At 41.8% G+C, this 17,783-nt stretch overlaps 1 protein-coding gene across 1 annotated transcript in view; it reads left to right on the forward strand.

Annotated features, from left to right (window-relative positions):
* The first annotated feature begins 10,715 nt into the window (after window positions 1-10,715).
* The window catches only part of Fkbp9 (FKBP prolyl isomerase 9), a 49,075-nt gene continuing 42,007 nt past the window's right edge, over window positions 10,716-17,783 (forward strand). Inside the window, exon 1 of the mRNA XM_076863783.2 lies at window positions 10,716-11,096. Within this exon, the coding sequence (XP_076719898.1) occupies window positions 10,864-11,096 (233 nt within the window). The 5' untranslated portion in view covers window positions 10,716-10,863. The remainder of the gene's footprint in view (window positions 11,097-17,783) is intronic.

The following is a 17,783-nucleotide window of genomic DNA, read 5'->3' on the forward strand; positions in this document are numbered from 1 at the left end:
CCCCCGCCTCCGCGCGGCGGCCTCCGAGTTCGGGCTTCCCAAGTCCCTTTCCCCGACCCCAAGCCGGGTACTCTGGCGCCCGCTGGCGGCGACCTCGAGCCGAGGCGGGCGGGGGGCGGGGCGGAGCCTAAGAGAGTTTCCTGACCCAAGCTATAGCCGGGCGCACCCTTTTGTGGGCCTGGGCCCCGTGCAAGTCACTTGTGTGTCCCTCAGGGGCTGGACCCACTACACACTCATATTAGTGAGATTCATCCATTTTTGGAGGAAAGTACATGTCTTCATATAAATTTTGGAGTTTCACAGATCACGTGATCTGTGGTCAACAGTCAACGTTTATTGTGTTTACAAAGGTTTGGGTGCCGGAAGTTAGCTAAGACCTTAAACAATTTAACTAAGGTTTAATTTTTATTTAGTTATCTATTATTTATTTATTTATTTTTGAAGTACTGGGAATTGAACCCAGGGCCTCATGCATCCTAGGAAAAGTGCATTACCACTATTCTACATCCCCAAAACTCCCAATGTAGTTTCGATTTGCATTTCCCCAATGACTACAGATGTTGGACATTTTTTCATATATTTGATGGTCATTTATATTTCTTCTTTAGAAAAGTGTCTGTTTAGCCAGGTGTGGTGTCTCACTCCTGTAATTCCAGTGACTGGGAAGGATGAGGCAGGTGAATTGCAAGTTCAAGGGAAGCCTCAGCAACTTGGCCAGGCAAGCAATTTAGTGAGACCTTGTCTCAAAAAAAAAAAAAAAAAAAAAGGGTTGGGAATGCGGTTCACTGGTTAAGCACCTCTGGGTTCAATTCCTGGGGGCGGGGAGAGAGAGAGAGAGAAGAAAAAAAAAAACACAAAGGAAAAAAATTTAAAAATGTATTTAGTTCATTTGCCCTTTTTGGCAGGGTTAGGAGTGGGATGGGGGGGCGTGGCGTTGCCAGGGATTGAACCCCCAAGAGAGGCTTAATCACTGAGCCACATCTCCAACCAGTTTTATATTTTATTTTGATAGGGGGTCTTCCTAAATTGCTGAGGCTGGATTTGATGTTGTGATCCTCCCACCTCAGTCTCCTAAACTTGGGCTTATAAACCTGTGCCACCAGGCTCAGCTATTTTCCCCTTTATTGAAATTAATTATTGTTTTTTTTTAAGTATTTTTTTAGTTTATATGAGGTTATATCAGGGCATCATAAATACTAAGCAAGTGCTCTACCCCTGACCACAACTCCAGCCCTTGGAGTTTTTTGTTTATTTGGTGTTTTTAGTTCTTTATATGGGGGGGGGGGAATGAACAACTTGTGTACCTTGATACAGCAGGAATGGGAGCCCTTTATTGTAGGACAGGAGTGGTATTTATACATTCCAAACAGCTTATCTTAATTAGCATAAAATAGATAAAGCAGTCAACCAATAAGGAATCTCCACACTTAATGGCTGGCTTTTGTTACTTCACAAACCACTCCCTCTGGCATTTTGCCAGGCGCCATCCAGACTTGTTTACAGACCCTAACATTTCTCTGGCAAAATGCCAGGCGCCATCCTGACTTGTTTACAGACTCTAACACTGGTCCAAAGAGATATGCTGGGTTTTGTAGTCAGTCCATGGCAGCATGATGAGCCCCACACCCCTAGAATTGGTTTGGTGCCAATATGAAAGGTATCACACATGCAGCTAGAGGTATGAAAAATTTTATTATTCACATATTGAGACTTTTTAGGAAAGCAGGTCAGGCACCTCCTCAGGTCAAAAAATGGCTTGAGAAAAGATGAGTGGCCCTGGGTTTTATTGTAGGTAGGAGGTGGGACTTGGTGGATTCTTCATGAACAAGGGCCCAAGTGTTCTGTGGTTTGGACTTCCTTTTGGTGCCAAGGGGAGAGAAGCACATGGGCCCCTTTTTTAAAATCAACTTTTCTGCTTGTGCAGCAGAAGATAAAGTGGAGATGGACCTTGAAAATTGACATCACCAGTGGAGTCAGCCAGACACAGTGATGCAACAAATATAGTTCCAGTTAAACTCGAGAGGTTGAAGGGGGAGGATCGTTTGAGCCCAAGGGCAATTTTTAAAATAATTTTTAAAATAAATAAATAAATAATAATAGTAAAAATAGCGGTAATAACAACAATAACAAACTCAGGACCATCTCAGATCCAGTCCAGTTCTGTAACAGTGACAGTCAATGCAATCACATTCATCAACCAATGAGACAAACAGAGATTCTTTCCCTGGTGGTTGTAATTTCTAAAAAGTTATTTTTATCCATTACTCTTTAGTTTATGCCTGTAGCTCCTGGAGGGGTGCTCTCCAGATGGGAGAGAGAGTAAAAACGTTCTTTCTTAGTCAAGAATACACTTACTTAACCCAAATAAAAATGATTTAAACTGGGTGCGGTGGTGCACATCTGTAATCTCAGCAGTTCAGGAGGCTAAGGCAGGAGGATTGTGAGTTTAAAGCCAGCCTCAGCAACTTAGTAAGGCCCTAAACTACTCAGTGAGACCCTTTCTCTAAATAAAATATTTTTTTCAAAAAAAATGGACTGGGGCTGGGGATATAGCTCAGTTGGTTGAGTGCTTGCCTTGCATGCACAAGGTCTCAGTTCAATCCCCAGTACCCAAAAAAAAAAAAAAAAAAAAAATGGACTGGGGATGTGGCTCAGTGGTTAAATGTCGCTGGGCTCAATTCCTAGTACCAAAAAAATAAATAAATAAAAATAAAAATTACTTAAGTGAGGGGGAAAAAAAAACACTTGATGGCATTCTTCACTTTGTATTCAGGCACAGACAAGGGAGAAACGCTTTTTTGGTCCTTGGTCCTCCTTCCCTGTTGCATCCCCTTGTCCACAATCCTTTCAATTTTTTTATTCTTCTGTCCCCTTCTTTTTGTTGTTGTTGTTTGTTTTTTTGCTTTTTTTTTGTTTTTTTTTTGGTGCTGGGGATCAAACTAGGGCCATGTGTATGTGTGGGTATTCAATCACTGAATTACACCCCCATCCCCAGGTTCATTCTTGAGGCCATCCAAATGGCCTTGGTCTCAGACTTGTTACTGGACAGGTTTTCAGAAGCATTATTAATCTATTCAGAGCAACCCAGAAAACACTAAAATTCTTCTGCTCATATTGACTACCTTTCATAGTGTAAACTTGATGCTATTATTTTGCTCCTAATGTCACCAGACTGGAGTCCAAGGACATCCTTCCAAAAGGGCAGTGGGACCTTACCTTGGCTCAGGTGGTTTCTTGACTTACACCACTGAAAAGAATTTCAGGACACATCCAAAGAAATGCACAGGCACAGTGGCTCAGGCCTGTAATCCCAGTGACTCAGGCAGGAGGATCACAATTGTGAGACCATCCTCAGCAATTTAGTGAGGCCCTGAGCAACTTAGTAAGAACCTGTCTTAAAAAAAAAAAAAAAAAAAAGACACAGACACAGATTTATTAAAGGATAACAAAGCAAATGTATACACATCCCATATGTATAGGAAAAGAAGAACTTAAATAACTCCACCAGAAAACTTCTGGAACTAGTAAATGGATTTAGAAAAGTAGCAGGATATAAAATCAATACCCATAAATCAAAGGCATTTCTGTATATCAGTGACAAATCCTCTGAGAAGGAAATAAGGAAAATTATCCCATTCACAATAACCTCAAAAAAAAAAAAAAAAAAGATACTTGGGAATTAACTTAACGAAAGAGGTGAAAGTTCTATGCAATGAAAACTACAGAACCTTAAAGAGAGAAATCAAAGAAAACCTTAGAAGATGGAAAGATCTACTTTGCTCTTGGATAGGCAGAATTAATATTATCAAAATGACCATACTTCCAAAAACACTATATAGATTTAATGCAATGCTGATAAAAATCCCAATGGCATTTCTCATAGAAATTGAAAAAGCCGTCATGAAATTCATCTGGAAAAATAAAAGACCCAGAACAGTTAAAGCAATCCTTAGCAGGAAGAGTGAAGCAAGTGGCATCACTATACCAGACCTTAAACTATACTGCAGAGCAATAGTAACCAAAACAGCATGGTATTGGCACCAAAACCGACTGGTAGACCAATGGTATAGTATAGAGGACACAGAGACTAACCCACAAAATTACAATTATCTTATATCAGACAAAGGTGCCAAAAACATGCACTGGAGAAAAGATAGTATCTTCAACAAACGGTTCTAGGAAAATTGGAAATCCATATGCAACAAAATGAAATTAAACCCCTATCTCTCACCATGCACAAAACTTAAATCAAAATGGATCAAGGACCTAGGAATTAAACCAGAGACTCCGCATCTAATAGAAGAAAAAGTAGGCCCAAATTTTCATCATGTGGGATTAGGCCCCAACTTCCTTAATAAGACTCCTATAGCATAAGAATTAAAGTCAAGAATCAATAAATGGACTGGAATCAAACTAAAAAGTTTCTTCTCAGCAAAGAAGCTATCTGTGAGGTGAACAGAGAGCCTACACCCTGGGAGCAAAATTTTACCCCTCACACATCAAATAGAGCACTAATCTCTAGGTATATAAAAAACTCAAAAAGCTAAGCAGAAAAAACAAAACAAAACAAAACAAAAAAACACCAAATAACCCAAACAACAAATGGGTCAAGGACATGAACAGACACTTCTCAGAAGAGGATATACAATCAACAAATATATGAAAAAATGCTCGTCATCTCTAGCAATTAAAGAAATGTAAATCAAAACTACTCTAAGATATCATCTCACTCTAGTCAGAATGGCAGCTATTATGAAGACAAACAAAAATAAGTGTTGTAGAGATTGTGGGGAAAAAGGCACACTCATACGTTGCTGGTGAGACTGCAAGTTGGCAGCCAATATGGAAAGCAGTATGGAGATTCCTTGGAAATCTGGGCATGGAACCACTATTTGACCCAGCTATCCCTCCCCTCAGACACAGCCACATCAATGTTTATGGCAGCACAATTCACAATAGCTAAACTGTGGAGCCAACCTAGATGCCCTTCAGTGGATGAATGGATAAAAAAAATGTGGCATATATACACAATGGAATTTTACCCAGCAATAAAAGAGAATAAAATCATGGCATTTGCAGGTAAATGGATGGTGTTGGAGAAGATAATGCTAAGTGAAGTTAGCCAAGGATAATGCTAAGTGAATAGGCCAAGGACTTGAACAGAAACTTCTCAGAAGAGGATATACAATCAATCAACAAATACATGAAAAAATGCTCACCATCTCTAGCAATCAGAGAAATGCAAATTAAAACTACTCTAAGATACCATCTCACTCCAATAAGAATGGCAGCCATTAAGAAGTCAAACAACAATAAGTGCTGTCGAGGATGGTGTTGGGGGGGAAGGTACACTCATACATTGCTGATGGGACTGCAAATTGGTGCAGCCAATTTGGAAAGCAGTATGGAGATTCCTTGGAAAGCTGGGAATGGAACCACCATTTGACTCAGTTATTCCCCTTCTCGGACTATACCCAAAAGACCTAAAAAGAGCATACTACAGGGACACAGCCACATCGATGTTTATAGCAGCACAATTCACAATAGCTAGAATGTGGAACCAACCTAGATGCCCTTCAATAGATGAATGGATTTAAAAAATGTGGCATTTATACACAATGGAATATTACTCAGCACTAAAAAATAACAAGATCATGGCATTTGCAGGCAAATGGATGGCATTAGAGCAGGTTATGTTAAGTGAAGTTAGCCAATCCCTAAAAAACAAATGCCAAATGTCTTCTCTGATATAAGGGGGGTGACTCAAAATGGGATAGGGAGGAAGAGCATGAGAAGAAGACTACCACTAATTAGGGAAGAGAGGTGGGAGGGAAAAAGAGGGAGAAGGGGAGTTGCACAGAAGATGGAAGGAGAACCTCATTGTTATACAGAATACATATATGATGTTGTGATGAGAAAAAGAAAAAAAAAGTGTGTCACATTAGATTGGATAGAGAGAAAGGATGGGAGAGGAGGGAAGGAGTAGGGGGGGATAGGAAGGGCAGCAGAATAGACAATATGATTGATGTGTGTACATTTCATGTATGTATTATATGTCAAAATACTTTCTGCTGTCATGTATGACTAAAAACAATAAAAATAAATCGTATGGTTAAAAAAAATTACAAAATAAAAACAACCTTGGAGTTGAAAAAAAAAAAAAAAGAATTTTCTTGGTGGATTATGCCCCCCAAAGTCCATGTTCATAGTCCTCTGTAACACAGCAGAAACATTTGAGAAGCCCTGTAGTAATGCACCAAAAGTAATAGTTAAAATTATTTCTGCGGGGCATGGTGACACAAACCGATAATCCCAGAAGCGTCAAGACTGAGGCAGGAGGATCGAAAGTGTGAGGTCAACCTCAGCAAATTAGTGAGGCCCTAAGAAACTCAGCAAGACCCTGTCTCTAAATAAAATATTAAAAAAGTCTGGGGTGGAAGGGAAGAGACCCAAACCTGATTGGTAGTCTGGGTGAACATCTTCGATTGCCAATCCAATTGCCATTCTCCCTTCTCTGTCTTGCTAACAGTTCTCTAATTTTGTTCAGGAATCTCAGCATAGGGTCTGGGGATGTAGCTCAGTTGGTAGAGTGCTTGCCTTACACGCATAAAAACCTGGGTTCAATCCCCAGCACTGCAAAAAAAAAAAAAAAAAGGATCTCAGAGTAAACCTGTAATACTAGGTACTTAGAAGGCTGCAACAGGAAGATTGCGAATTCAAGGCCAGCCTCAGCAATTTAGCTGAGGCTAAATTTTAAATTTTATTTTAAGCCACCTTAAACTAAAATTTTAAAAAAGGGCTGAGGATGCAGCTCAGTAATAGAGTGCTTTGCCTAGTATGCACGAGCCCCTGGGTTCAATCCCCAGTACTGTAAAAAAGAAAAAGAATTTTAGTGTAACCCGAAAAAAGTCCAAATTTTGTTGCTGCTTGATAAGGTCAATGACTCAAGAGACAGAGTGACAGAAGAGAAAGGTTTATTTGGTGGCCCAAGAATCAGGCTCTTTGTTCACAGATCAGCCTTTTCACTACAGGGAGTTGAAGAGTTAATAGGAAAGGAATAATGAGGGAGAGAAGGTAAGAGAGGGTAATAAAGGGAGGATTATTGAAGTCTTTTGTTTGAGACTAGGTGGAGATCTTTCAGGAATTTAAGTGTCACCTCTTTGTTTCTTTTTTGGTCTGGTGTTTCTGGTCATGGCTGGTTAGTATCTTAAGCCTTGAATGTGCGGAGAGAAACTAAGCAAATGTAAATCAGCTAACTCCATATTGTAGAGTAATATAGGAAAATTTTTTTTTTCTTTTTTGAGACAGGGCCTCACCAAGTTGCTGAGGCTGGCCTCAAATTTATGACCCTCCAGCCCTAGTCTCCTGAGTAGCTGTGATTACAGGTATGGCGACCATAACCAGTTTATAAAACATTTTAAATGAACCACAGGGGCTGGGGCTAGCTCAGTGGCAGAGCACTTATTTAGCATGGGTGAGGCACTGGGTACAATCCTTAGCACCATATGCAAATAAAATAAAGGCATTCTGTCCATCCATAACTACAAAAAAAGTTTTTTAAAAAACCCATAGATGGGCTGGGGAATGTGGCTCAAGCAGTAGTGAGCTCGCCTGGCATGTGCAGGGCGCTGGGTTTGATCCTCAACACCACATAAAAATAAAAATAAAGATATTGTGTCCACCTAAAAACTAAAAAATAAATATTAAAAAAACCCATATATTTAAAAAACTAACTAAATAAAATGAACCACATGTTTATATGTGGAGCTGAGTAGAATCTGTTCAAAGTCTAGAGCAGCAAAGGAGATATGCAGAGGTATTAAACTTTTTCATGCCATTCTACTCACCCATCCGACTTCTGAAGGCCCAAAAGAGTCCGTATTTCAGCAAAAACAGTCTCAAGTTCCTGAACCAACCTAGGTAACTCTTACCATTGTAACCCACAGGACAGAGGTGAAATCCACTGCGAAGCTAATAGAAGACTAATAACTTATTGCCAAGCTGTGTGACCTCCAAAGTTAACAATTTTCAAGTCAACTGAGAGCAAGTGAAGCTAGAAGGTTTATTTAGATTTTGTTTCCTCAGTAACATTAGATAGGCATCTAGTTCAGAGAAAGCCGATTAGAGTTGAGGATTCTTTCTTCTTTTCTGGGGGTGAATTTTGACTTGCCTAAAGCTAACTATAGTAATTCTGTTCCCCTTCCAGATTGGTTGGTAAAGGGTATGTGATACAATTTTAGCCAATGGCACACGAGAGTAGGTCTGGTGGGAAAGGTTGTCCTTGCTCCTACTGAATGATACTTGGAGGATAAAAGATCCCCTTGTGTTTCAGGATGATGCTACTTACATGTATTAGCTGTATCTGGGGCAGCCATTTTGCAATCATGAGGCAGTAGCCACCCTCCTGGTAGAGGAACAGAGACCCCTGGGCCTTTGGGGAGGTTATACAGACATTTGATTATTGAGTTTTGGACCTGCTGCCAATCCAGACTTCCCATTTTGAGAGATGGTACTTTTCTTTATTGTTTAAGAGATTTTGAGTTGGGTTTCTAATACTTATAGATAAATATGATTCCTAATACATAATGCTGTGCAGATCATCTACCTCCCCCAATTGATGCTCTCAGAAACCTTATGGGGCAGGGTAGATAAGACATAAAACAGCAGGAGATTGAGGTTCAGAGAATTAAGAAGGAGCATCAACCTTATAACCAAGATAATCTGTCTTCTAGTCCAGGGTTTTTCATCATATCTCAAGGTGAATTCAGGTGTGTAGTCAATACTGGGAATGGGAGAATATCTAAGAAACCCTTGGGGAGGGAGTAAGACGGGGAGCTGATGGAAACAAAGTTCCCTGACTTCCTAGTGGCCTCAGTTCAGCTCGGATGGCTGGTTGAGGATATTTTTCTTAACACTGATGATTTCTTTTATTTTTTTTTTCCCAGTGCTGGGGACTGAACTGAGCTTTGTCCATGCTAGGCAAGCGCTCTGCTGCTGGGCTGTGACCCAGGCCCAATGCTGGCATTTCTTTAGCCCTGCTTAGTGAGTACCAAGCTAAAGTTAACAGCTTGCATCTTTCGGCCTCCAGGGTTTACTGCTGTCAAAGGAACTTCCAATTCATAAAACCTCCTTTATTCCAGGATCAATAAAAAGTAGATTTTTTTTCCTTTGGTGAACTATCTCCACCAGATTGTTTGATTTTATTGTTAACATTTTGGCTTAGATGTTATGATGAGGTTATGGACAGAACCCTAGTCTTCTGACTTTAATTCATTTCAATCTGTTTTCAGATCCCCCTTCCATTCCTTCATGCTGCTCTGCACCCCTAAACTGGCCTCTGACCTTTCAGATATATTCCTTTTTTCCTTTTTAATTTTTTTTTAGTTGTTGATAGACATCTATTATTTATTTATTTATTTTTATGTGGTGCTGAGGATCAAACCCAGTGCCTCACACATGCCAGATAAGTGCTCTACCACTGAGCAACAACCCCAGCCCTAGACTTTCTTTTTTAAAATATATTTTAATTTTATTATTATTTGGTACTAGAGATTGAACCCAGGGGCACTTAACCAATATGAGCCACATCTCCAGCCCTTTTTATTTTTTATTTTGAGACAGGGTCTTAGTAAGTTGCTTTGGGCCTTGCTAAGTTTCTGAGCTGGCCTGGTACTTGACATCCTCCTGTCTCAGCCTCCTGAGTTGCTGGAATTACAGGTATGTACCACTATCTACACCGTGCTTATTTTTAAAAATTGGTGCTGGTGATTTTTTTCTTTTTTTTTTGGTAGTATTAGGAATTAAACCTGAGAGGTGCTTTACTATTTCTATTTTTAGATTTTTGTTTTTTTTGTACTGGAGATTGAACCCAGGAGCACTTTACCACTAAGTTGCATCCCCAGCCCTTTTTGCTTTTTAAATTTTGAGAGAAGGTGTTGCTAAATTGCAGAGGGTCTCGCTAAGCTGTTGAGATAGGTCTCGAATTTGAGATTCTCCTGCCTCAACCTCCCAAGTTGCTGGGATTACACATCTGGCTGGTGATTTAGTGTTCCAAAATTTTAATCAATTATAAGCCAACTCTAAGCACAGGATGCGTTTAACTAATGAATTTCTTGTGGCAGCTGGGTCTCTACTATGAAGTCCTACCTACATGGTTACATATATGTGGATCTGTGGTTTGTCTGTAGTTTTATCAATCCACACTGCATCCATTGATGACTTTGTGCACATTAAGCAACTTAAAACTTTCACCCGGACAACTATCAGGATGAAACATGATTAGCATGTTTAGCGAGGCATGTCTAGCAAAATATGCCTCCCCCTTTCTCTAAATATTAAAAAAAAAAATGCCGAAGGATGGCTTCGCTCAATGTAGATTCTACCCTTGTAAATAATTTAAAACAAAACAAAACAACCAAGTTTCCCCCTTTCCACGAGGCAGTAAGGGGAAATTGGATCCGTGGCCACGTAGGAGCTTCTCGTGGCCCTAAATAAGTCTCTAGGGAGGGGCGGAGATCAGCGGTTGGGCCTGAGCAATAAACTCTCCCAACCTCGGACCTCAGCCCCGCGCGGAAGAATTCGCCAGGTTCGGGATGCAGATTGGGCCCCTCTCCAGTTGCCACCCTCTCTTCCCGGCCGGCCAACTCCTAAGCCCCGCGGAGCTGCGCGCCCGCCCCCGGCGCGCGGCTCCTCCCCTCGCGGCTGGGGCCGGGGGGCGGGCAACCAGAGAGGGGGTGGTAGCTGCCGCCCGGACGGGACCCGAAGGCTTTTCCACGTTTGCAAACGCCGCTGCGCGCCTAGACTCGACCCGCGCCGCCCGAGCTCCACTCCGCGCCCCCTCTCTCTCCTGTCTTCGCTGCCCCGATGGCGTTCAGGGCCCGGGGCTCGCGACCCCTGCCGCCGCCGCTGCTGCTGCTGCTGCTCTGGGTGACCGGACAGGCGGCGCCCGTGGCCGGCTTGGGCCTGGGCTCCGACGCGGAGCTGCAGATCGAGCGGCGCTTCGTGCCGGACGAGTGTCCGCGCACAGTGCGCAGCGGTGACTTCGTGCGCTACCACTATGTGGGGACGTTCCCCGACGGCCAGAAGTTCGACTCCAGGTACCGCGCACGCCCTTTGCGCCCGCTGTCCCCTCTCCGGACAGGCCTTTCCCTCCCGACGGACCTCCCCTAGCCCCGCCCCGGGATCCCGCGCTCCTCCTAGCCCCTCCTTCCTCGGTGCTCCCGGATCCTGATCTCACGGTGGCGGGGGTGCGCCTCCCCGCCTTTGTGCGCCCCAGGCCGCCTCGCTTCCAGCTACTGGAATCCTGGATAAGATCTTGCCCAGCTGAGCTGAGACAGATTCCACTCTCCCTCTGGTCTCAGCGCTTTGACGCTCGCATTTACACACGTGGATAAATGACCACACTAGGAGACCCCCAAGAGTAGATGTCGATGAACGCCTGCCGCCTTCCTTGACTGCCCCTTGGCGACCAGTCTCTTGAGTATCTAATCAGAAATGCCTCTCACAGATTGACGATGACGTTGAAGCTGAGATAATCGCAGTTCCTAATATTTATTGAACTGTTACACGCTAGGGGTAGTTTTTTTTTTTTTTTTCTTTTTTGTGCTGGGAATTGAACCCTGGGCACTTTACCTCTGAGATCCTCAGCCCTTTTTATTTTTTATCTTGAGATAGAGTCTTCCTAAGTTGCTAAGGGTCTTGCTAAGTTACTGAGGCTGGCCTCGAATTTGGGATCCTCCTGCCTCAACCTCCCAAGTTTCTGGGATTACAGGCATGCACTACCACACCCAGCTGTAGGCATAGTTCTAGGCGCTTTCTATGTATGTGTGTACAGAATTAAATGAGTGTGTATGTATGTATACACACAGCACTCATTTAATCAATAAATTCATTACACACACACACACACACACATTCATTTATTTCTTATAACAATCCTGTGAACATTTTACCAGTGAGGTAACTGAGGCCACTGAGGCCACCGAGGCTAAGAAACTTGTGTAGATGGTGGAGTCAGATTGGAATCCCTGAAATTCAAATGCAGACTGTGCATGTAACCTCCACTGCTTTCCCTTTCTCAGTTGACAAACATTTCGGGGTCCTCAGCAGTCCTTGCCCCTGGGGCCTTGTTCTGGCCTAGTGATTTCTTCTTTGATCTCTGTCCCAACATCACATTCATTACTCCCCAGTTTCTCTCCATTATAGCTTTGGGGTAAACAGGCCTCCTGTATCAGGCTACTGTTCACTAAGGCTTTTGTTATAAACCCTAGTCTGTGCCAGCAGTTCTCATAATGAATCATGGGACTAGGCCGAGAACTGTTTGTTGAGCTGCTGCTATATGCCTGAGGCTGTGCTGAGCTTACTCACTAATTGAAAACTTGCTGTCTCTCTTGCCTTATTTAAAGGCAATGAATGAATATACAAAAGTTATTTAGCACACAGTACTACCTGGTACATACGGGAGTGCTTTGAAATTGTCATTCCTTATTTCAGTTGCTATTCTAAAACAAAAGAAGCTTTCTTGTGATACAGTTCCCGTATCATACAGTTCACCCATTTAGAATGTAATGGCAATTGCAGTGGTGCATACCTGTAATCCCAGGGACTCTGAGGCTGAGGCAGGAGGATCATGAGTTTTGAGGCCAACCTCAGCAACTTAGTGAGACCCTGTCTCAAAAAATAAAAAGGACTGGGGATTTAGCTTAGTGGTAAAGCACCCCGGGGTTCAATTCTCAGTACCCACCCCTGCAAAAGGAACATATTTGTGATGGTTTAGTATAGCCACAGAATTATGCAAACATTTCAACTATCTAATTCCAGAACATTCCCATCACTCTGAAAAAGAAATGCTGGACCCATTAGCAGGCACTTCCTACCTTTCATCCACCTTCCCTCTAGCCCCTGGCAACCACTGATGTACTTTATGTCTCCATAGATTTACCCATTCTGGATGTTTCATATAAGTTGAGGTGTACAATTTGTGGTGATTTGTATCTGTTTTTTTTTTTTTTTTTAAAGCATGACGTTACCAGATGACATCCATATTATCATGTATCAGTACCTCATTCCATTTCATGGCTGTGTATATGTTCTGTTGAATGGATATACCACATTTTGTTTATTCTTTCATTAGTTGATGGACATTTGACTTGTTTATACATTTTGGCCATTTTGAATGATGAGGTTATGAATGTTCACATTCGAGATTTTGTATGGATATGTGTTTTCATTTCTTTTGATATATATACCCAGGAGTGGAATTTGCTGGATCGTATGGTATCTGTGTTGAATTTCATGAAGAACTGCTAAATTTTTCCATAATGACTATGCTGCTTATATTCCTTGTTCCTAGTTCTTGTCATTATCACCACCACTTGTAATTCTCTCTCTTTTTTTAAATTTGTAGATGGACACAATACCTCAATACCTTTATTTTATTTATTTATTTTTATGTGGTGCTGTGGATTGAACCCAGGGCCTTACATGTGCTAGGCAAGCACTCTTCTGCAGAGTCACAACCCCAACCCCTCTTTTTCTTTCAGAAGTAGGAATTAAACCCAGAGCCTCACTGTAGTGCCACTGCTAGGCAAGTGCTCCACCACTGAGCTACATCTCTGACCCCTTTTTAAAATTTTATTTTTGAGATAGGGTCACTGAGTTGTGTGAACTTGTGATCCTCCTGCCTCAGACTCCTGAGTATTCGGAATTTTTCTTCTTTGTTATAGTCATCCTGGTGGGCATGTGATAGTATCTCATTGTGGTTTTGATCCACATTTCCCTAATACTGATTAGAGCTGAGCATCTTTTCATGTCTTCTTTGGCTGTTTGCATGTCTTCATTCATTTGTTCATTAGAAAATAGGGAAGAATTTCTTGCTTGAGCTGATTGATGGTCATTGATAATTTGCTAAGTAAAACTGGCTTCGAATTTTGGAAGGCTGGAAATGTGGCTCAGTGTTGGAGTGCTTGCTTAGCAATGCATGAGGGCCTAGGCTCTACCCCCTAGAACCACAAAATAATGATAATAACAACTCCCCCCTAGAACAAGTTGTTATACCTTCTGGGGATGGCAGCCACTGTGAGGCAGCACAGGACAGCAGAAAAAAAACACATTGAAGCTACATCCAGTCATCAAACATTTTATCCAGTATCTGCCTCAAGACCAACTAGTCCTAGTGCAGCACATCCCCACCCACCCGGACCCTGGCACTTATAGCCTAGGCAATTGCCACATGACGTGGTAAGTACTGTAAAAATAGTATCATTTCCTGCCTCACAGAGTTTATACATAGTTCTTACCATGTGCCTTCATATACATTAATTTATTGAATGTCTTTAATCTTAAAATAATTCATTTAGCCTCATAAGACAGTGAAGAAGATACCTCATTACAGACAAAGAAAGTGAATCTAAGAAAGTTCAGATGACTTATTCAATCAAGATACCTAACTACTAGGCGGTCAAGTGAAAATTTTAACCCAGGCAAAATTTTAACCCTGTAATCCCAGGCAGTTTGTGGCCATAATCTGTGGTCTACCCATAAATATGGTGGAAGAAGGCAAGAAGCTGTGAAAATACACAGAAGGCTTAACTATATGTTGTGTGTATAAATGGGGATGGTGGTCAGGATGGAGTCCTGGAATTGTAGCGTTAAGACCTAAGCATAGGGCCTGGGGATGTGGCTCAAGCGGTAGCGCGCTCACCTGGCATGCGTGTGGCCCGGGTTCAATCCTCAGCACCACATACAAACAAAGATGTGTCCGCCGAAAACTAAATAATAAATATTAAAAAATTCTCTCTCTCTCTCTCTCTCTCTCTTTTTTTTTTTTTAAAAAAAGAGTGGTTTGTTTAAAAAAAAAAAAAAGACCTAAGCATAGCTGGGCATGGAGGTGCTTGCCGGTAATCCCAGCAATTTGGGAGACTGAGACAGGAGGATCCGCAAGTTTAAGGCCAGCCTCAGCAATTTAGCAAGGTCCTAAGCAACTCAGTAAGGCCCTGTCACAAAATATTACATAAAAAGAACTGGGGATGTAGCTCAGTGGTAAAGTTGTTAAATGCTCAGTACCTAAAATAAATAAATAAATAACCTAAACATAACTAAAATTTACTAGGGAGGCACTGAGGGGTGTGTTCTGGGGTAGGGGTGAGAGCATGGCAAATAGAGGTGAAAGCGTGGAGGTTGGCTCACTGGGTTGGAATTAGTGAGAACTGGTCAGTATGGTCTGGGATTGGAGTAGGAGTCAGGTAGAGAAAACAGGAACAAAGGGAGAGATAATAGGAGACCAGAGAGAAAGGTTGAGCTAGCCTCTTTAAAAAAAAAATGACTTTATATATTTATTTTGGGACAGGGGATTGAACCTAGGGATGCTTTACCACTGAGTTGCATCCCTAGTCCTTTTAATTTTTTGAGACAGGGTCTCACAGGTTCACTTAGGACCTTGATAATTTGCTAGGTAAAACTGGCTTCGAACTTGAGATTCTTCTGCCTCAGCGTCCGAATCTCTGTGATTACAGGCTTGCACCACACCTGGCAAAAATGATTATATTTTAAAATTTGCAGTTGACATGTAAGAAGTGTTCATATTTATGGGGTACAGTGTGATTGTGATGGGCCAGCATTTGAGAGCTCTTGCTGCCTAGTTGTAGAGTTTGGACTTTGTCTAAGGATAGTGGAAAGCCATCAAAGACTTAGTGACTTTGATATTCCTTTACCAAGTTTGTGGGGAGAGGGGAAACCTTAGATTTTGGGGCTTTGGCTTCTGATTTGGAAGTTTTGTCCAAAAGAAAATATCTGTCATTCTGTGCCGCAGCCCGGCTGGCTGCAGCAAAATAACCAGGGGGTGACGAATAACTTGTGTACGTTGATACAGCAGGAATGGAAGCCGTTTATTGTAGGATCTGAGCGATATTTATACATTTTATATAGCTTATCTAATTAGCATTAAATAGATACAGCAGTCAACCAATAAGGAATCTCCACACTTAATGGTTCGCTTTTGTTACTTCACAAATCATTCCCTCTGGTATTTTGTTAGGTGCCATGCAGACTTGTTTACAGACTCTAACATTTCTCTGGCAAAATAACAGGTGCCAATCTGACTTGTTTACAGACCTTAACAATTCTGAGCAGAGTCAGCTTATGGGCATTATAGTTGCCAGGAGGCCCACACCTTCAGCTCTGGGCCATTGGCTTGGACACAGTTTAGTTTTATTTCACAGTGTCCATGGGCTTGTTAATGTGCTCCTGTGGCCATTGCTGCAGACTCATCTGGATGGCAGTGTTTACCTGCAGGTTTCCATGAAGGCTTCTTGACAAGTCATTCCTGATTCAGCTTTTAAAAAATTTTATTTTATTTTTAATTTTTTGTGGTACTGCGGTGCTGTCACCAGCACGGATATTAATTCAGAAACCCATGAGGGGCAATGGGGGATTAGAAAAGTCAAACAGACACACATAGAGAGAAAGCTGAGACCAGGTGGGACATCAATTCCTGATAAAGAATGAATGACCCAGAGCTACTAGCTCAGAATGTTTATTTTATAGGTTTTTAACATCAAAAGGGTTTTTCTGAGGTTTCTTCAAAGAAAGCAGGCTGAAAGATGAAGTTCTGGGCAGCCAATTATAATTACCTGATAGTGGCCATGCACAGAATCTTCTTTGAGTAGGGAGTCACCATAGCAACTGGGTAGTCTTAACCTTAGCCTTTGCATAGGAAGTTCCCAGCCCAGCCACGTTCCTGCCACAGGACAATCAAAGACCATGATTCACATCACCACTCCCAACACTGGGGATTTAATCCAGGGTTTCACATGTGGCTAAACTAGTGCTCTACCACTGAGCTACATCCCTTTAAAAACATTTTTTTTTAAGGGGCTGGGTTGTGGCTCAGTGGCAGAGCATGTGCCTGGCACTCAATGTGAGGCACTGAATTTGATTCTTGGCACCACATATAAATAAATAAAAAATAAAGTTACATTAACAACTAAAAAATATTTAAAAAACCACAATTTTTTTAACAGACGTGATCTCAGGCTGGTTTAGAACTTGTGATCTTCCTACGTCAGCCTCTCAGGTATCTGAGATTACAGGTGTATACTACTTCACTCAGCTTTGATTAAGTTTTTACGAGTTTCATGACATTCCTAGAAATAGAGTAAGGAGAATGATCAATCTGTGCACCATGATTTCCTTTTGGGGACCAAAGTTTAATGTATTCCTGTTATCCTTATGCTGGTAAAATGAGTGTCTCAGGCTGGTTTTGTAGCTCAGTGGTAGAGCGCATGCTTTGCATGTGTGAGGCACTGGGTATGATCCTCAGTACCACATAAAAATAAATAAATAAAATAAAAATATTGTGTCCATCTACAACTGAAAAAAAAATGAGTGTCTCATTGGTTCATTCACAGCCTCCAGATCTGTCTGCAGACCTATAAGGTCCAGGCATTCAGTAAATATTATTGTGGTATTCAATAAATCCCACATGCCTTTGTGAGTATGTAGAGTCTGGATGCTCTAACACAGTGGAATTCAAACTGTGCATGCATAAAGTTTACCTGGAGAGTTTGGTATACAGAGTTTCTGATTAGAGCTCTGGGAGGGGACCCAAAAATTTGCATTTCTGGCAAGTTCCCAGCTGATGCTGCTGGTCTGAGGACCATATTTTGGGGACCAAGGCTTTAAAAGAATCATAGACTCATTAACAGGGGTCAACTTTATTTTACACATTCATACATCCATTTATTCATTCAACAAATATTTATTGAGTGCCTACTCTTCCAAGTGCT

This window comes from Callospermophilus lateralis, chromosome 1, assembly GCF_048772815.1.
Source record: "Callospermophilus lateralis isolate mCalLat2 chromosome 1, mCalLat2.hap1, whole genome shotgun sequence".
In the NCBI taxonomy this organism is placed as follows: domain Eukaryota; kingdom Metazoa; phylum Chordata; class Mammalia; order Rodentia; family Sciuridae; genus Callospermophilus; species Callospermophilus lateralis.